The sequence below is a fragment of the Cheilinus undulatus genome, linkage group 5, assembly GCF_018320785.1.
Source record: "Cheilinus undulatus linkage group 5, ASM1832078v1, whole genome shotgun sequence".
In the NCBI taxonomy this organism is placed as follows: domain Eukaryota; kingdom Metazoa; phylum Chordata; class Actinopteri; order Labriformes; family Labridae; genus Cheilinus; species Cheilinus undulatus.
The window spans coordinates 25,740,947-25,762,086 of record NC_054869.1 but is presented as its reverse complement, the minus strand read 5'-3'; the positions used below and the strand labels follow the sequence as shown (position 1 = coordinate 25,762,086).

The 21,140-nt window shown below is 38.1% G+C and overlaps 1 protein-coding gene across 5 annotated transcripts in view; it reads left to right on the top strand.

The window, feature by feature from the left end:
* kank1a (KN motif and ankyrin repeat domains 1a) overlaps positions 1-21,140 on the top strand; it is a 76,750-nt gene that overhangs the window by 37,325 nt on the left and 18,285 nt on the right. For 3 of the 5 annotated variants that reach the window (XM_041787187.1, XM_041787183.1, XM_041787184.1), the window contains exon 2: positions 1,371-1,497. The exons of the other annotated variants lie outside the window; for them this stretch is intronic. In XM_041787187.1, the coding sequence (XP_041643121.1) occupies positions 1,461-1,497 (37 nt within the window). In that variant the 5' untranslated portion in view covers positions 1,371-1,460. The remainder of the gene's footprint in view (positions 1-1,370; positions 1,498-21,140) is intronic. 5 annotated transcript variants of the gene reach the window in all.

Here is a 21,140-nt window from a genome sequence, read left to right as displayed (position 1 = left end):
GCCAGTCAGTACAGGTGGGCTGAGATCTCGCTGTGTAGACACACCTGTAATCATTTTTTTTTCTTCTTTACACTGTCATATAAGCCAGTGAGCAGAAATATTTCATGTTTGTTAGATTCAGAGGTTGTGCATCAACATGAAGAAGTCAAGTTTATTTATCACTCATTTTTATTTCAGTAAAGCAAATATGTTTACACCTTTATCTATGAACTGCTGATTGAATCAAGGAAAATTGGTCAGAATTAATTAGGTTTGGGACTAAAACTTGTACAGCTGTCTTGTAGTAAAGCTTACCTCTATTAACAAAAACTTTGACATTTGGTTTTTAGTTCTGGAAGAGGAATGCATGAGGTCTAATGATTGTAGGATTTATTGCAGAGACTAAACTGAATAAATTTTAAGTCCATATTGCTCAACTTGGGTAATAAGTGCTAGCAGAGCTAAAATATTTGGCTTAATGGTTGATTTTTTTTATTTTTAATGAGCCATTCTTTTACTGTTGTCATTTCCTGATAAAAAAAATTCTCAAGTTGGCAATCCATTAAGATTCTGAAAACACAGACAAGCTGATAAAATACCTCTAATTACACAGTAAACTGCAAACAGGACATCATATTGATGAGTTGCTATTTTTGCATATTTAAAAAAACAAACAAATTATTAATGTGTTTGCATTTCATAACGTTTATTAAATATCACTTAAATGCAATTGAAGCCATCTTTATTTCTCTAAGGACCCTGAAGGACCCTCTTTTAGACCAGCAGGGGGCTTAGGTTCCTCTTCACACAGTAAGCCTGTGACCAGCTGGCCAGAGGATCTGAGGACCATAGTGGTGCTGGTAAATAGAGTCTGAGGTCACAGAGTATAAAAAGAGCCTGACTGTGTCGACTTTGTGGAACGATCTGAGCCAACCTTGTCTGCATCTTTTACTCCTCCAGATGCCCCTCTCTGTTGCCCGTGAAGTTGACTTTTTCCCCTGGTGTTGGCTCTTTTTTATTCAAGGAGAATGGAGCTTTTGTTCCTGCTCATAATGTGTTCTTTGATAATGAGCAGGCCTGTGCACACAGGACCTCTATGTTCATAAATGTCAGATACAACACACCTGTGAAAAAGAGAAAAGTCTTTGTATAATGAAAAATAAAATACAAATCTAACAGAGAAAAGCCCTCTTTTTTAACACCAGTAGTTTTACAGTTAAGTCTGACTTGAATTAGCAGACTTTTTGGTGTATTTTTCTTTTGCTGGCATTGATTTTAACTTGGCTGAAATGCAGAACTTTCCATGATAATTATTGTTTTGTAATTGCTGCTTGCCTGTCTGAAACTAACGTGATATGTGACTAAATGGTTATTTTTGTGTTTTGTCTCAGTTTGCAGGTTGCATGGTTGTCTGGACTTGATGCATGGCAGTTGCATGACCGCAGTAGGCCTTGTGGGACTGAGAGCACACAGCTGCAGCCATGGCTCAAACCATGCACATGAACGGCAATGGCCCAGGTATTAACACATTTTCTGCCTATATATATGTCCTGTATTTAACCAAATGCATGTTTTGGTGAAGCATAATCATAAATAAGTACAAATAAGTTTTATTTACTTCTGTTTCTCAACTTGAATCATCCTGCTGATGTTGTAGATAGGAGGGTTGCATTTAGTTTACCCCAGCAGACACTGTTGTGTAATAATAGCATACATTTTTCATGTAAAATAAAACCTGGCTGCCCTGTGAACAATATGAGCTCCTGCTCACTAAAACAAACATAGCTGTCTAACAATACAAGGAGACTAAATGCAGATCAGGTGTCCTGTTTCAGGCATACATCAGGCATGTATGTTTAACCACTGAGCTCCAGCACCCCATCTGCCTCTGGTTCATTGTTATGCACAAGAGCACAGGCTTTATATTTCTGCATTCAGTAATAGAACATCATTTTCATATGACCAGGAGTCATAAATTCACTTTTAAATGATAATGCATTCATTCAAAAGTCAGAGTTTAAACATTTGTTTTAGTTTATAATGTATGGTTCAGCTCTTTTGAGTGCATATGATCTGATATGATATAGATAGAGGGTGATAATATGCACACGTCAGTGGAGGACTAATTTGCTCAGGGATTGAGGAAGTGTCCCGACTTATATTCTTTTTCTTGCTGCTGATATACAGTTTTACATATTTTTGATATTTTGTTTTGGGATTTTTTGCGTTAGTGTGGCATAACACATTGCATACTGTCTGTATGGGAAATTCTATATAAAATGACTTATCCTAACACTTTCAGTATCAAATAGACATGTTAGATATTGGATTTAAGTTTCTTTGTCGAACTGTACGACTGTTCTTTTCAATATCAGTTTCAGTTTTTAAACATTGATAATTATCTGCCCTTAATCTCCTCCTCTTAGTCTTGATTTTTTTAAAAATGTTTTTATAGTGCCAGAATATATCCACATTTCCATCAAAATTACATTTTCTTGTACATTTTTAAAAATCAATTTAATCCTCTGAAATAGGGCTAAGAATATGTTATTTTTTCCCACTGTGAATGCGATGTGTACATGTGCAGTAGTCACAGCGCAGACGTGCTGTGTTCATCACATTTTTCTAAGCATGTCATGCTGCAGCTTCTGTATTTGGTTAAAAACCAGAGGCCCATTTCTTGATTCTTTGACTAATCAACAAATAAAGCCCAGTTGATGTCACCATCAGTAGTCAAAGAACATATCACTCTGCAAAAATTTTGTAAGTTTACAAAGAAATGTATTACTCCGTGGAGAAAAATTGCCCATCTTTTTCTTTCTCCACCTTTCCCTTCTGTGTGTGTTATAGCTGCTTTCAGAGGGCTGGGTATGATGAAAGTGGGAGGGGGTCCAGATTGTAACCCAAAAATGACTTCTAGACCCAAATAAAACTAAAAAATTCTAGATTGAAAATGTAGTTTATATACAACCATTGAAAATGAGCATGCTCTTAATGATTCCTCAAATAAAGGTTGAATGAAAGAACATAAAACAATGCATTTATTGGGTGTAGTTTATTTTCCATTTTTAAAAATCACGATGGATTGAAGAAAGAGATAGTATCAGTCATTTTTTCTAATATTGTTCAGCTCTGCACCACAACCATGTATAGTGTTGAACTGCTTTCCCAAACCTGGTTTGTATGACATATTGATGATCAGACCTAACCCATACAGACTTCTCCATTTTTTGTTACCTCTTGTATTGAAGAATATGTTATTATTCTAATTGATTATGCCATGTTCCTTCAATAATAATATAAAGCTTTTTAGTTTTGGGGGCTTTTAATGTCTTTTGGTAAGACAGGTTGGTGAATGAAGTTGAAAATCAGGGAGAGAGGGCTGGGAATGGCATGTAGGAAAGGAGCCACAGTTTGAACTTAAACCCAGGATGACTGCTTCAAGAACTACAGCCTCTGTACATGAGATGCGCAAAATAACCAGTAGGCTACTGGCACCCCTAATTCGGCAAAACTATTGTTATCCTCTTTAATCAGCCTCATTAATATTCATAAAAAGTCATTACAGATACAAGAAAGAGTTAGCAGGGCTGTATGTTAGATTGTTTACCCATAGTATTGGGGCTGCAGAGTTTGATAGTCTCGTGGCACAAGATGGAAAAACTTGTAGCACATTCATAAATGCCTCTCAAAACGCTTGGTAACCTAATGATATGCTTATTAATTGAGAGAGAGCAGATGCTGACGGCTCATCTCTACATCCAGTCAAAAACGAGCAAACTGCAGGAAGCTGCTAGACTTTACAGGAGTGTTGGTGCTTGAAGATGATTAGAGCGATATGAATTGTAAAGTAGACCTTGGGATGGAGCAGGTGGAGGACCAAATGAGCACTATTCAGGCTGCTATTTGCTACTGTAGAACTTTTGAAGTTATTGAATCTGAACTATATATGTATTAACATCAGCTCAAATTAATTTGTAAATGTTGGGATGTTGTGCTACCCTAGTAAAAACTAAGAGTACAGTAGTACAATACAGCACAAGCTTCATGTTAAATGTAGGCCTTATTTCATTTTATTTCATGAATTTAATATGGACCAATTAAAACTGGACTGCAGGCTGCAGTTTGGACACCCATGATAAGAACTTACGATACTCAGGGAAACACAAACACATTTTTGACACTCTTAAGACATTCAGTGAAAAATGTAAGAGTGAATTTAGTATAATAACACTGCTCCTGACTAATACTTAGCATGTAATTTAATAGAACAGCCCTCTTTTATCTCAAACACATTGCCACATGTTTTGATTTATTGTTACTTTGATATTCTTCTTTGCCAAAAAGATGAACTGAGATTATGGTGGCAAAAAGTCTCTCCTCAACTCTGAGCTATTTATGCACCTGCCTCACTTCTGAATCCCTCTGAAGTTGTATGTGTTCTCACAGCACACATGCAGAGAAAGATTTCCACACTTCAGTGTGAAATAAAGGCTGTCAGTTGAAGAGGAGCTCTGAACACACACCTGCAGACAGCTTACATTCCTGAGCAGACTAACAGGAGAGAGTGAAGCTTCTTAATTCCAAATCCCTCCAGGAATGCACAGCATGCAGAGCAGATGCTTTCAGGACACTTGAACTAGGTCTTCAGCGTCAGTTTGGACACCAATACAACTTTGAGATGTGATACCTTTTTTAGTATAAAAATGAAGAAAAATAAAAGGATTAAGTTCAAATGAGGCAGAGTGAAATGTGAATAATCTGAGGAATGGTACAAAAACACTGCCAACCTTTTCCTCTGTCAAACTTTAAAAATAGCCTCTTTGAAGAGCGGGGTTAGCAATAAGGTCACCTACTGCACTGGAAGAATTTTAAGAAGAAAGTGAAATGTAAGCACCTAAGTTTTGGTTTGGGGTCATCCTGAGTTTTTGGTCATTGTAAGTGGCTAGGTGTGAAGTTATTAGAAATTTTTACCATGATTACTGTTATTTAGATATAATAGTGGATGAAGTAGGCAGGATGTCAGGGAGGGAGAAAGTAGGAATGACATGTAGGAAAGGAGCTGCAGGTTAAACCTGAGTGAGCACGGCTGCTCACTTGGAGGTCTACAGCATCTGTTCACTGGGCTGTGATCTTAACACTAGGCCCTTCTGCACCCCTTCACCATGATCCTAGGGCCAAACCCCAAACTCAATTAAAGCTGACTTTTTCCTGTTTTTGACTTAAAAATATGCGTTCTAAAGTCATGAGTTACTTTTCTTGTAATCTTAAAGCATTCACATCCTCTAATATCGTTACATTCATGAGAGGTGCCTGCCCATCCATGTCAGCCTCACCCTCAGGGAGCACTGCAGGCAGAGGAGAGTGCAGTAAAACCCCTTTGGACGCCCCAAGCTTGCTACTTTTCCCACTGACTGACTACTCCATATTTCTATGAAATTCTGAAGCAAGAAATTCCTGGGTGTTTTTATATGTGGTAGCAAGTCCAGTTAGACAAAACATTAAAGAGGCATCCTCTTCCATATTATCCTGTGTATATTTATTTAAGGGATCACATGTACTTTTGTAGCACACTTTTGAAGCTAGTTTCCCATTGAAGCAAAATAAAGCATAAATAGTCAGTGTTCTTCTCAGCTTTTGACATTAAGAACCTCAAATGAGTGTCCAGATTTGCAAGAGAATATCAGTAATAACTGCAGACATTTTGATACTGAATGATTTAACCAAACCTCCTGTGATTGATTGCAGCTTGTAGCAAGAAAAGGTCAAATAAGGAAGACTTTTCATTGAACTCAGATCTCCTGTTAGACTAATTTCAGACATTTTACTATCAATGCACTGTTTTCAAAATAAAAGGTTGTCCAGGGGCATATAAAAAGTAGAGTGGAGATTCTGTTATGAGAACCTCCATATGAGTATCAGTAAACATGCTACAGCTACGTATCAACATCAGATCCATTTCTTGGCCATAAAAAGACACAACACAAAGATTTAATACAATATTGTGATAAAACAGGAAAGGATCCATAAAACAAGTAAAGACTCTTAATAGTATTATTTGACACAATGTCAAAGCAACCATGGCAAAGTTTTTCAATCACCCCCTATAACATGTTAAGTCCAAAACTAGTCCATATGTAAACTTAACAGTGAGCTTTACACTCCCTCATTGGTGCTGAAGTAACTTAACTGGGTTCAAATGCAGGAATGTTGCACTATTGTTAAAATAAAGTCTCGTAAAACTATGAAGACCTTTATTATTTTAAGGGATAGAGATGGAGAAAACCCCTTAAAAAAGGAATGTACTTAAAACAGCATCAGTAGAGATGAACCTATTAGCCATAATGTTAATTTGTATTGTGAATGCATGCTTTCTGCCTAATTAACATATCAGGCACCAAAACCTCCATCTTTGACACAGTAGTGTTGTTCTAAGTGAAGCCAGCAGAGGTTGCAGAGTCGTGGCTGTTAGGAGGTCATGAAACAGAAAATCCAGAAGTGGTCATAGTCCAGAAATGTAGCTCTACCCCCGTCCCTCTGCAGCTCAGTCAAACCCACTGAAATGATTCAGTTTCTGCTGAGGACACTGACCTGTCTGCTGCTTGGTATACTCTATTGTACAGCTTTATAATCAAGCTTACTTATCGCTCACTTTCTTTTGTGTGTCTGTGCATGTTTGTGTGTTTCCAAGAGCTGTAAGCTCATAATTATGTGTGCCAGAAGGGGCAGGGCGCTCGCTGCCGCTCTGTAAACTAAACAGAATAACTGTTTGTTTTATCAACTGGACTTCTAGTGTCTAAACACAACTGAGTTATATGAAAGGACGTAAGACTGGTTTGTTTAAGCAACACTGTATCTTATTGTGCATTAATCTGTTCATTGTAAGCATTAGAAAGGTGCTTTCTGCAGCCAGAAGGGATAAACAGTGTTTTACTTTAGGATCAACTACAAATGCATGTTTACAGTAGCCACACTGAAGTGTATTCAGTGTTAGGAGGCAAATGCATGTGATTGATTTGCTATTGATATTGGAACTAGGGGAAAAAGGGAGTCAATCGAAGATTTTGATATGATTTTCATTGTCCATGGTAGAGTCTTAACTTACATTTGTAGATGAAGCAATATACTGTGTTAACTGACAACAGTTTTCTGAAATGCTGTGATGTCAGTCACAGGATGATGCTAGTTTTAAAGGCAGTGCAGCATGCAGCGAATAAAGGGTCTGAAGCAATGTTGAGTTTCATCCTGCCCCTCATGTGAAGAGATTTCTCCAGATTCTCTGAGTGTTTTGATGATATTAGGGACTAGAGATGATGAAATCTCTAAAGCCCTTGTAAGTACACATTAAGGAATGCTCTTAGACTATTTGTCCATGCAGTCTCTCACAGAGTGGAGAACATTATGCCAATGTTGATTGTGCCAGTTTGAAAAGGATTTACAAATATTGTATTCTGACTTTATTCCCTTATTACACAATGCCCAAACTGTTTTCGAATTTATATTTGTATTTAATGGACGCAACAAGGAAGAAAAAAAGCCAAATCTACCAGCCAGAAAACAGATTTCTGTCTCTGCTCTGGCACAAAGTCAGGCAGCTCCAGTCTGGCTCTAGTTCATGGTAAGGTCAGGGGCTAGGCTAATTGCTGGAGTACTTGTCTATTTTTACTTAAACCAGACGTAGCAGGAACAAACATCTTACCTGGTGAAAGTGTGTTTTAATCTATATTTCACTTATCTTTAGTCCTGGATGATTAAAAGAAGAGGACTGTAGCTTTGTCTCTCTCAAAGCAGCAAAAGTTCAATCTTTCCTGTCTGTTAGCATGACGATGCAAGAGTTTACAAAAAATGAATGAAAAATTTCATAGCTGAAATTTGTCCTGGTGGTTCATAACACAGTGGCCTGTCATACAACAAACCTCAATTACAGACTTTTTTAATCGCTTTACAGGGACTTTATTTCTAACCGGTCAGTAGACCTGCCTCTTCAGATGCAGAATATGCACTGCGTATAGGGCCCCATCCTTTGTGAGGGGGCCTCACATCTACCAAAGTAATGAACATCCAGCACTTTTCACACATAAACCTTATCTTGTTGTCACATCTAGGTTATTTGACAGTCAGGTGATTTGTTTTTTTGGAGATCTGTGTGATCTGAGATCAGTAAGTACATAAAAGCTTGTGCAAAATTCTGCTGAGGGCCTTACTTTTGCCAGGGGCGGCCCTGCCCATCAGTCTATAATGAAGTCCTCATCTAATTGTTAATTGTTAGCATTCTTAGAAGTTAATCCAAAATAGTAAACAATGGTTAGCATAATACTAGCTGTATCAGCAAGTTGAAGGCTTTTAGTGTTGTAATTATGAGCATGTTTGCATGATGTCAGGATGAGTGGGGCAGTATGTCAGTAGATTAACTCCAGTATAGATCAGTTTTTACACCTGCAGTCTGATTACTCTTTCATTTTATCAAAGAATCAAAGTTTTATAAAGTGGCACTTAGTCCTTTTTGTCAGCAGTATTTTTCTTGTACCAAGGGCTTTTTATCTCCTCCTTTTTTTCCAGCTGGACTTTTAACTCTTTCTACTTGTTGAGCTGTTTTCCCTGAAAAACATTGAGTTGTGGGCTCACTGTTCATAGAAGAACTGAACAGTTGCAATGAAACCAAGCCACCTCATCTCACAAATAGGCACACAGATCTAAAGTTAACAAACCGTCCTACAGATGTGATTTAAATAGGAAAATTTTAAGTGTAAATTGCAGTAAGTATTATTTACTTTATCTTTCCTGTGGTGTGGGCTGTTCAGTCATGATTGAATATTTCCCATGTTGCAGATCTATTCACTGGAAGTAAAGCAGCCTCTATTCTTGCAGAGTCTGTGACATGTCTGATTGTTTTACGTGACCATCTATGAGAAAGCTATTCAGACAGCCTTTGTGTTTGCAGAGGAAGCCCAAACATTTCCTCCTGTCTGCATCATCATGTACAGAGTGAAGTTGTTGAATTTGGCAGCAGAGTCTGGCACAGTGCTGTGACTTTCTAGAAGGAGCTAATAGAGCATAGTCACTTGTTTCTGCTTCGGTACAAAAGAAAGGGGCAGGAATGTGCAGCTTTCATGCACGTATTGTTTTTTTTCCTGGTGTTCTGTATGAGGACGGATGTGTCTCGCTGTTCCTTGTGTTAAGCTGCTGCAGTGTGAGGTGTTGATCAAACGTTAGCACTACTTTTCTGGAGAGTAATTAGGCATTTAGAGCTCTCAGGCAGAGCCAGGAAATACCAGCCTGCTTGTGTTAAACAAGGATGCATGTGTGTTGTGTTTTTGGCTGCTTGAGCCCCCTCCACCCAGGACCTTTCATCATGGTTCACTCTCACTCAATGTGGTGCAAAGAGTGAGCACTATACTGTAACTCTGCTGCCATGTGAATGAGAGTAGAACAACTCTGTCTCTAAGTTTGTGCTATGTTAATTAAGTATAATATTTATCATGCGTCAGTGTGATGCAGCCTTTTTACCGTTATTACTATGGATTTTATGCCAAACCAAAGGGGGAACAACCAGATCCACTCCAAAAATGTCATCAATCTTGCAAAAATACCTCTTTTTAATTTTGTATAGTTAATGACAGTAGTGTTTACACTCTTGAAAAGAGATTTTTAATCCCAACAAGGTTTTGGCAGGCTGGGTGTTCATTTATTTAAAAACCCACTAGGCATAAAAACATTTTTTTCGTTCCTAATTGGGCAACAATGAAACTTATTCTGTTGTAAGTGGGGTTTTAATTACTAGTGTATCTTTGTTTTTTTCCAGGCAACTCCGAAAATCTTGATCTACTGCAAAAAAAAAAAAAAAAAAAAAAAAAAAAATTGAAATGAGTCTTTATGGACCCACATTAAAACACTAAACATTTAAGATTATATTATAGATGCAAAATTAAATTAAACATTTTGTTTGACAATCAGGAAACAACCACTGTTCATTTGATAAAATGAACACCAGTAGTTGAACCAGTGCTGGTTGATATTCTCAGGGTGAGAAACTTCTCAAACACCTCCCTTTCTCATAGAAATATAAGGAGAAATGAAGCAGCGGTATCTGTCTCTACCTACACCTACATCAGTACTTTATGACCTGTCTTTATTCTAGTATGGAGAGGCCTTGAAAGTACAAATGTATCTGTATAGTTAGCACTGAAAGTGTTTATGAGAAGTTAAACTTTTTTTAATTGCCAAAGATACACAGATTTATTTTCAGACTGAAAATGTCTGCACTGGAGGTATTAAAAATAACTGGTAGACAGATTCAGTTCAGTAGCTATATTTATCCAGTCTCTGGGGGTAATGTGCATGTAAAAAAGGCTTTTGTAAGGTCTTAATTTAAATTTTTACAGAGTTAAGGAAAAATAATCCAACCCCTGCTTGTATATTTTCCCTCACAGATTAACATCAAGGACTAAAGCTGGCCTTTTAGAACAATATTTGAAGAAAAAACATGCAGAGAGAGCAGGATTCATGAGCCTCTAAAGTGACTGAAAAGTCCTTGAAGAAAAATTTCAGTTTAAGCAGCATTTCAAATACATTAACTGAGGCCAAATATGTACAAAAGCAAAATAAACCTTGCCCCAGTACACACAAGTTAGCATGTTTTCAGGGCTGTGCCCATGTCTGTTAAACTGGAAACAGCTTAAACATGTGCTGGTGTCACCTCAGTAGCTGTGGTTACATGAGGATTTTTTCACAATCAGATTAAGTTCAGTCGGATCAGAGATTAAAACATCTCTGTACACATGGGCGCTGGATCTCAATCTGATCTGAATAAAATTTTCTAACATGCGCCGTTTCGTCCCACCGGTTAAATCTACCGACAATTTGCCGTAGAAGAAGAAATTCTTCTTCTGCACCTATAAACAAACCGCCGTGACTTTACATTAGCCATCCCCAAATGATGGCCTGCAGTCCAGGTCCGGTGCCAGCAGGTGTCATCTGGCCCGTGAGTCGTTTGGGGTAAAAAGATGGATTTTTAAAATATTTACGTATTTAACTAATTTATCATGATCTATCTATAATTCTAGCAGGAAAAGGTCATAATAGGATGCAATAAATGAGTTAGATATGGTGGATTAAACTCTCTTTAGAGCGGGGAGGAACATCGTAAAAAGGCACACGGCACAGCTGCTCTCATGATAGCAAATACTTTCCCTACGCAATAGTCTGTCAGCCCCAAACGCAGCCATCGTATCTCGCTTTGGTAAGTGACTCAATGCCAGTTCAGTGTCAGCCTCATTATGAAAATATGTAATGCCAAACTAATATCAACTAAATTTATTTACATAGGATTTAATTTTATGTCAACAAGAAGAGCAGTTATGGTCTTGATCACTTACGTGAAACGGGACATAGTTTATAAATCCTGTAGTGTATTTAACTCCAAATGGTGAAAACTCCTCTCATAACTGTAAATACAAATTCTTAATAACTAAAATTTAATCCTAACCTGTACACAGGCTGTCCTATGACTTGGTGCAGCGCTGAAAGGCATCCAAAATCATGCATGGAGATGGGTCCATTCATGATGCGTGCAGGGTTGTAAGGGGGATTCTGAACAGATCGGCAGAAGAACGACTGTAGGACTCATACGAGCCTTAAAGCCAAGTTTTCACTCAGTAGGTGAGGGTTTGTAGCTCTTTAAGCAGTACAGGAGTGTAGCAGTCCTGGCCAAACCTCCACAGGTCCTCTCTCTGGACTCTTTGCACTGATCCCAGGTCAGGTGAAATGATCTCTGTGTCAGATCAGATATTGTGGACGACAGGTTGCTGTTTTAAAGCCATAAACAGTCGTGTTGAATGTATATTTACAATGAATATTCCAATCCTGTTAATTTAGCATCAGTGGGTTAAAATGTGAAAAAATGGCTATATGATACAAGGACAGCACATTTATGCCTGTCCTGGTTAGATTATATCTGCGAACATCTGAGACATTTTATTGATGTAATGGGTGGAAAAAAAAATCTAATGTCTGGCCCTTGACTTTCTTACCTTGAAATATTTTAAGATAAAAGTAAGGAACCCTGCTTTACACCATCAGATCACTCGCTCATTTTTTCAACTCCCCGCGCGAAAATAGCGGTTTGTATACTCACTCGTGTTCGTACTTTATATTGTCTTTATTTCTACTTAATTGTACATAGAAATAGACCTTTATCGTGTGCTGCAGACAGTTCTAATGTTTCCGGTGCTTCCCCTGTTCGGCAGTACGTACTGCTGCAGTCCATTCAGAGGGGGAGAATAACGAAGCATGTCACGTGGGGCAGACATGCGCAGTAGACAAATACACCCCAGACGGGGAGAGGTGATCAGATTAAGTGTTTCCATGGATGTGGATCTGAATGAGAAATCCGAATGAAATTGCATTCTGAATTCACCGGATCAGGAGATTTCATTGTATATGAAGCATTTTCATTCCGATCAGGCATTTATTCTGATTGTACCTAGTGTGTTGCAGACTTTGGAAGTGTGAATGATTAAGTTGCTGCTGTGTCTTCAGATGTTTAAGTGTGTGAGTTTATCTAAAGAACTACTGTGCTCAACCAGCTCATGGTTTCTGTTCGAGCTCCTGGTCTGGAAGTCAGACGTACAAGTAAAGAGAGAAATTTTTACAGCCACACTTTCCTGCTGATCAGATTGAATAGATATTAGAGTTACTGTAATGTTAGATCATCTGGCAGAAATGTTGTAATATCCTTGTCTACAAAGTTATAAAGAAACATGTGTAAGCTGGTTGTTTAGCTCAGAATAATGTCAGAATATTTCTTGGTAAATTTGTTTTTTTATTGTCCTCAGGTTGTTTTAGCAAAAATAAAGATGCATGTAGATTTCATATTTAACTTTATTGTTTTCAGCAGAGCTAAATAAAGGATAAGATCAGGGTTGCCCAAACTTTTTTTTCTGATGGCCACATGATGAAATGTACAAGGATTGCTGGGCCACTTTGATGTAGCTCTCGCTTAGTATATATAAATTGGGTAAAACCAATCCTGAATGTTAAGGTCTGCTTTTTATTTAAATGCTTTATAAACAGCCAATATTTATTTATGACTGACAAGACCAATAACCAGTCACTGGTAAGGTTTTTTGGGGGCCAATCAGAGTTTAGGTGGGCTCTGGTAATACCCCTGGTTCTACTGGATCCACCAGTGAGAATGATGCTCTGTGCTGCAGAGAGGGTAAACAAATGAAACATCCAAACTCTAGAGTGTTTTTGCTTGAAGATAGAGCAGAGAGTGGAGCAAATGAGCAGGATTCATGCTGCTATTAGAGGCCTTATGTCTTGATTTATAAGTGCATTACAAATCAAGATATCCTTTTTCATTTGGTTGTCAAAATGTACCTAATAAATTATCATCTTAAAGGGATATTTCGGGATTTTTGAAGTTTGGACGTATGAGGTGCTTGGCTATAGTAGTGGTATTAGCCTCGAGTGATTTCCGTGTAATTTGATCCTGTTGTTGTTATGAGCTCAGAGAGAGTTGGTGTAAAGCGGCTGTAGATGGGAACATAAATTAACAAGTTTTACAAAAAAAAATGGGCCAAGAAAATATGTTGGCTCGTCTGTGCGCTGTGTCAAAAACGTACAAAGCACTTCATTTCTCCCAAAAACCCAAGCAGCAACCTCCGGTCCTAAAAAGATGAAGCCAATGCGTAAGTGCCAAAAATTGCTATACTGCGACTGTGAGGCTGGCTGCTGGAAAACCGGAAGTTCCGTCTGCACACATGTTAAACAGCTGGTTTTGAGACACAAAATAAACTGGTTTACAGCCTGGTTCAAAACACCAAACGTGTCTCATTAGCCAGTGTCTTATTGTGCTCCCACTGTACAGGGGGTGAATTTTTTTGTACCATGATTGTTTGGCTGATATTTAGGATGAAAGCTGATTGGCGCGTCTCATTTGATTGACAGATATGTCGGCAGGCAGGCTTCGTTTCTGTCAACCGGATTGCTAGCTAGCAGGCTGACAGGAAGTCGCACTTAGTGGGCGGGCGTTACGTTCGGCTGAGACCGCGATTTCAATATGGAAGCCTCCACGAATGGGCTTCAAAAGCCGTTTTGGCCAGCCTACTGTAAGCAGACAACTGACGTCACACGGGGTTTGTCCAATTCTTTCTACAGTCTATGCAAAACCCCCCTCTGTGTCAGGCACTAATTTACGATTCAGCTTTTGCCATTTTGTATCCTTCCGCCTCCACACACTGTTCACTGTTTATACATCCACCAGTCAGCTGTGTGGGTCTGCAGGATTCTACAGGAATAATAACACCACATCAAGCTAAAACAATGATAACATGAGTAATTTTGACATGAGTGCTGATGATGTGCCCTTTACTGTAGATACGAGAGGATATTTGTATGAACTTGAGTACACTGAAGAAGAACTTTTACAGGTGGAGAGTCAGCGGACTGAAAGAGAGACTAGAGAAACATCATTTTAAAGTTCAGCGCAGGAGAGATCCTGAGGCGGAAGGATACAAAATGGCGAAAGCTGCATCGTAAATTAGTGCCTGACACAGAGGGAGTTTTTGGGAGAAATGAAGTGCTTTGTACGTTTTCGACACAGCGCACAGACGAGCCAACATATTTTCTTGGCCATTTTTTCGCAAGACTCGTTAATTTATGCGGACAAAACGTTCCCATCTACAGCCGCTATGCGCCGGCTCTCTCTGAGCTCGTAATAACCACAGGATCAAATTACATGGAAATCACTGGAGGCTAATGCCACTACTATAGCCAAGCACCTCATACGTCCCAACTTCAAAAATCCCGAAATATCCCTTTAATTTAGTTAGGAAAAAAGCATGTAAGCAAATAAGACATTTTATGCGTTGATAAATGATAAAGTCTGTCAAAGCCTGCCAGGGTTTTTCAGGGTTTTTTTTTTTTACTGTTTATTTTGTTTTTTTCTGAATCCTGTCCTCACTATTTGTCTTTCTAGGTTTTGTTCTGACAGGTTTCCTGGCAGATTGCAATGATTTTTTATTCATTTCTAGGTAGAAGATGAAAGTTTTGTTATTTTTTTTTTAAAGATTTATTTTGGGCCTTTTGTACCTTTATTTGTTAGAGGAGGACAGTGGTTAGAGTCGGAAACAGGGACGATAGATTGGGGAGAGACATGTGAGAAAGGGCCACAGGCCAGATTCAACCAGGGCCACCTGCATACATGGGGCATGTATTAAACCACTTGGCCATCTACGCCAGAAGTTGAAAGTTTTATAATTTTTGATTTCCACATTATGAAATGTAATGTCTCTACCAAAGACTGAGTTAACAAACTTACTCAGTATTGACTTTCCTTTCACTCTCTGCCTGCACGTGTGTCCCCTTGCAGGAGTCTGCAGTGTGAGCAGTTGTTACCTCAGTTTAGCAGCACCTGTTTGGGACTCTTTCACAATCGTAAATATCAGCTGTTTTCTCATTGTCTCTTTAAATGGACAAGCACTTTCCATTCCTAATGTTCTTCTTTATTGGTAGTTGTTATTTTAAAACTATGTTGCTTTTCTATACTTGTCAGTGAGATGAGAGACAGTGGTGCCTTAAGCAGAGATTGGGACCCCTGGGAGGGTGCATGACACCAAGAGATGTCAAAAAATCAACAAATGAGTGAAATTATTTCAAATATGTTTTACCCATTACTATTACTACAAAGGATATGCTCATAAGACCAGTTCTGTGTAAATCGTAAGTCATTTTGTGACATTTATGCTGCATTACGGCAGATGAGAGCAGTAATGTAGGGGTCTGCTGCTCTTTAAAGACACACTCAATCATCACGTGTCTACTATCATATGTAGTACGTCTACTCGGTGCTGTAGTGTTTTAATGGGGATTACTGGTATCCTGCCTGTAGTCTTTATTACAATGAAGTAGTGATGCACAAGTGTTTTTTTTGACCAAATACGGATAACCGATAATTTCCTACTCCTTATGGCCAATAACCGATAAGAACCGATAATTTTTTTCAATTGTTGATTTAAAAAAAAAGTTTATTTGATGTTTTTATACACATCTGTGGTTAATGGGGTTAATATGTAGTGAGCAGAGATATTTATAACTAATTCTAACTGACATCACTCGTGTTTATATCAAAAAACAATTCTGACTTTACAGCTGTTATGTTTTTAAACATTTGTGTACCAAAGTACAACATTCACAAACAATTGACATACTTTTCCCCTTTTCCCTTGAAATAAATTTAAGTATCTTGACAAGTGGTCAAATCTGACATTTCAATGTACTAAAGAATTCAGCTGACTTAGACATAAAACCAAATGATAACAGGCTGTCATACTTAACAAATGGAGATGTTTGGGGGTCTTTTTTTTTGTTTTTGCCGCATAAGTCAGAAATAGAGCTGATGTTTTACATGAAGATTTAAAATATGCACTGAAATAAGTCATATCAGAGACAGGTTAAGAATGTAAAGTCAGCCGTGGTCTGTGGGTAAACTTCAGTTTCTAATGTCGCTCAGACTGAATGAAACCACATCAAACAGAGCAGGCAGGGATAAGTCTATGAAAGTAGCGGTGGATCAGGAGACTGTCAGACTGATTTTGTCATTATTAGTGTTGCCTTTTGGCTCTGACAAACTTTCTGCAGTTTCCAGTGCCTGCTTAATCAGCACTCTGTCTTGTCTTAACCTTTGGCTTGGTCCTAATGCCCGCTGGCACTACTGCTGCTTTGTTTTAACGTAGTTAGGATGATGACAATGAGCGACTTATAAGATCCGTTGTGTGAGAGTGGAGAATTCGAGGACTGTTTTACACTCTTCGGGAGCTTTGCGGGGCAAATTTTGAGAACACTGTCATGTTATCCTCCCCGTATTCTTCTCTGGTGGTTAACAGCGGGCCTCGTACTGCGGTGCCACCTACTGTTTCGGAATGTGAGGTCTTGTGAGAAAGAAAACAAATTGCTTTACTACAGGTGGGTTTTGTCGGTTAATATTTTATTATCGGGACAATTAAAATATGTAAAATATATGCAATATCGGCCGATAATTTATTGGTACCGATAATTAGCATTCATCCCTACAATGAAGTACCATAAAGAAATGAAAATGTTTTTAAAAAGGCTGTAGTCCTTAGGAATGTTTTATGCCACTTTTGGGAAAGGCCTCTGTGCAGCTGTGTGCAGAATTATAAAGTATAATAACTCCAATGCTTCCAGGTTTTGTTGCATATTTGTTTTATATGAGCACATTTTAAAGGCTTTTAGATCTGGAAGAGGTTAGAAAAATCTATATTTTCCTAACCTTTTCTGACAGTTTATGAACTCAAAAATGAAGTACTTATTGTCTCACCCATTTTTCTCTTGTTCCTGTCACACAATGCAGAGAGAATTTGAACTAGGTGGAGGCCCCTTAAATACTAACAGTGCTTAGTCATGTTGGTGGAGCTCAAATTTTGGAAGTCACTTCATCCACAAGAAATGTGCCTTTTGTTGGTTGTGTTAAAAGTTTGAGGCAGATTGTAGAGGAATGTCTGATAATGTTGAAAATGTTATTCGTCACAGGAGTATGCATCACATACTAAGCAGCAAATAATAAACCCTTCTTTTAACATCTAAAACAGAGGAGCTGTTTGGTAATGATGTAAATTTGTGTCTGTCTGCTGGGTGATCTCTGTCACATTGACAATATAACAGCTGATAACTGGAGCAGACTTGCTGTTGGCTCCCGTCACTGAACCATGACCCCCTCAGTTGTCCCATGTTGATGAGGTCATCGCTCAGCTGTTGGGGGTATCTATTTGGTACCAGGGGACTGACTATCACTCCTCTGGGTTGTTGTGTGTGCGCATGTTGTTTGCATGTGTATGCGGTTGGTCAGTGTTCAGTAACTCGTGCCAGAGAGACGTAAAAACCAGACTGCACAAGACGGTGACTGTGCTGCCTTTGAGACTATTCATACCAACTAAAAATAAAACCAACAAATAGGATGAGCTATTACAAGACAGTGCAGGACAATACAGAGCTTCATCTTGTATGAATATGTGCACTTTTTGGGCAATGCGCCCTAAAAATTGTTGGGGTTTTTTCACGCACCAAGTGTCAACAAGGTATAGTTGTAAATGTCTGAATCAGCATTGAATTAGCACTTTCTAAATAAAAAGATCAGCAGAAAACAGATCTAAACCTTACTCAAGTGCCTACGTAGATGTCAGAAAACAGTCTGAATGACAGAGCTGACGTTATCATCAGCTGGTTTTATCTGTCCAACCAAAAGTTCAAAGTCCAACGATGTTCCACTGACTAAACTGATACCAGAACAGCAGCAGATCTTTGATTTGAGGAGCATAAGTCAGCAAATCATTTGCTTTCAAGGTTAAGGATAACTGACACACAAAAATCTATTGGTTATTTCATTGGTTAATTTATGTTAATGATAAAAGTAGACCTGGGCGATATGACCTAAAATTGATATCCCGATATATTTTTGCTATATCCTGATACACGATATATATCGCAATATTTTGAAATGTCCTCTAAGCAGCTGTATAATGTTAATTCAGCCCCAAATGACACTAGTTTGGTGATTAGAATAGACTGTTCTGTTGATTTTTTTTTCTAAAATTGTATGCAGAAAGGGTAAAAATCAATATAAAGTCAAATTTAGCAGTTTTATTTTGAAAAGGACTTCATTCAGTCTTTTACTAATAAATCAAAAATACATAAATCATGAAATACTCTTAATACGTCTTTTACAGTATATGGAAATTCCTGAAATGTTTTCTGTGTTATGTTTACTATTGCTGATTATAAAATGATTATTTCCCTCATTAAGGGTGAAGCAAACCTACACAAAACTCACCAATCCTGCATGCAGCCCATGGCTAAAACCCTGCAGTCTAGTCCACCACTCAGGCTCACAGCTGTGATTATATTAGTCCGTTATCTGTGCTGATGAACGCTGGAGCAGTTTCTGACAAGTTCATAACATGAGAGTGTCTTTAGACCTTATTCCAGAAACTGTCCTGTGTGATCATGGGAGAAAAAAGCTTGTTTGGGGGTGAGAACATTTTAACTCCACGTTGTTGGTGTTTTGAACTGTTAGGCTGAGATAAGACTCCGTAGTTGAGGAGAAGTGGATCACATCTATCCGCTGTTAGGCCGTCTTCTCTCTGACATATACGACTCTGGCAGGGAGTTTTTAGCAAAATGTTTGCACCCAGGCAAGTCTCATTTTCTGGGTGGAGTGTCTTCATGAGATTTTTAAATCCTGGCTTTTCAACACTGGGCTCATGTCTTTAGCGACGCGTTGTGTTACTGCCGCCTTTATCTCTGCATCATCTAGCGGCATATTTTAACGAATACCACGTGAGTTTGACCTCTTCCTTTTCAAAGTTGGACGACTGCTCACCGATGCAGATCCAGTGCTGTTTTTCATTGTTGGTCTCTAAACGCAGCCAACTCAAGTCATTTTATACATTGTGTGTGGCAAAAGCCGCAATACATCGAGTATACTCAATATTTCGCCCAGCCTTATATATAAGCTTTTTTTGTTTGAGTTGCAGCACTGTGCAAAGCTAAATAAAAGCTATGATTGCTCTAATACAGTGAAATGCTCATAACTGATTCTTTTCATTTTCTATTCAGCAAAAATACTATTTGCTTGTTTTGTTAAACCTTCAAAATATGTAACCAGACACAAGAGGTAGACTGTTTCATATATCCATTGTACTGGATATATTTCACAGCCATCTGGGTAACCCCCCTTACAAAGTGTTTGGGAAGGGCAGAGCCTTTAAAAAAATTCTCACTGAAACACTGAAGCAGGGCAGGGGAAAATATCTTTTCTGCATAAAGTTTCGATCATGATTAATGTTGTGAGGGTGTAATAAGCCTTGTTCTCTGTGGATTCACTATTATATCTCTCAGTAGTGAAAAAGAATGTTTTTATTAGAGATGAAATATTAAGTTGGCAGCAAGAACTATAATCATCAACTTTTGGATTAATAATATTAAGCTGTCCTGTGTACCAACTTTTTATCTACCATAGTAGGTAAACCTTTTATGCTTTGAGGCCTTTTTTGCAACATTGAAAACCATTCATTTGGCCAGATTCAATTTCTGTCATCCAGAGGGGGAAAGTGTACAGGTCTTTTGCACTCAGGTAGAAGTACTGGTCTATAACTCTGGACAGTGAATCAAAATTTAGATTCAGTCGCAGTATGTCAGATTTTATATTGCAGATGGTCCAGTTTAATATATTTATTTACAGCAGAGATACAGGACAACTTTTAAGTGTAATTCTTTAATAGTTTGCAAAAAAAATCCTGTCTTCCTTATTTGCATACATTTTTCTTCTTTTCTTTCATTCATGATGTTTGCTCACAAGGCTGTAACCTACCTTATCAGTCAATTTACTACTGTGATTGAATTAGATAAATAAAAATATGTCATCATATTGATTCATGCATCATCTAATTTTAGCCTAACATATAGGCCTAGTCTACTGCAGTCTATCTAGTATTGTGTTAGCTATAGTAAAGAATGAATTACAATGATGAACTTAAAAAAAATATTGCATATTAAATTGCATTTCAATACTGGGGGGAAAAAAATCACACAGAGATTATTTTCCAAAACCCTTCAGCCCTTGTAGCTACTGAGGAGTTGTACAGTAAAACCTGATCTTTCCTTATTACAACACGATGATATAGATATCCAACTTGGTTGTTCAGGTAAAGCCACACCCTTATAATAAAGAGAAATACGTTTTGAAACAAAACTGCTGTTTTGGGGTGTGATGTTGAATTATTCTCTCACTATGTACTAATGTGTAGTCAACAGAAGTGGAAAAAGTACACAAGTATCGTACTCAAGTAAAAGTACAGCTACTCTGGTATTACTTAGGCTTAAACTAAAACTAACTACAACTACAAGTGCCCCCAAAAAGCTACTCTATTATGGTAATTTAAGTGAACGTAATTAGTTACTTTCCACCTCTGCTGTCATCAATCAGGTGCATCTTGGAAAAATTTCAAGCTTGAATGCTTGTCCCTAGTCAAAAACTAACTGGGTAGGTCAGCTTAATTTGAGGAGTAAGAGGCAGTAGCTACAGCCACAGTTTAGTTGTACTGCAAGTCAGTAAACAATGCTGAGACTGCTATGTTTGTTAT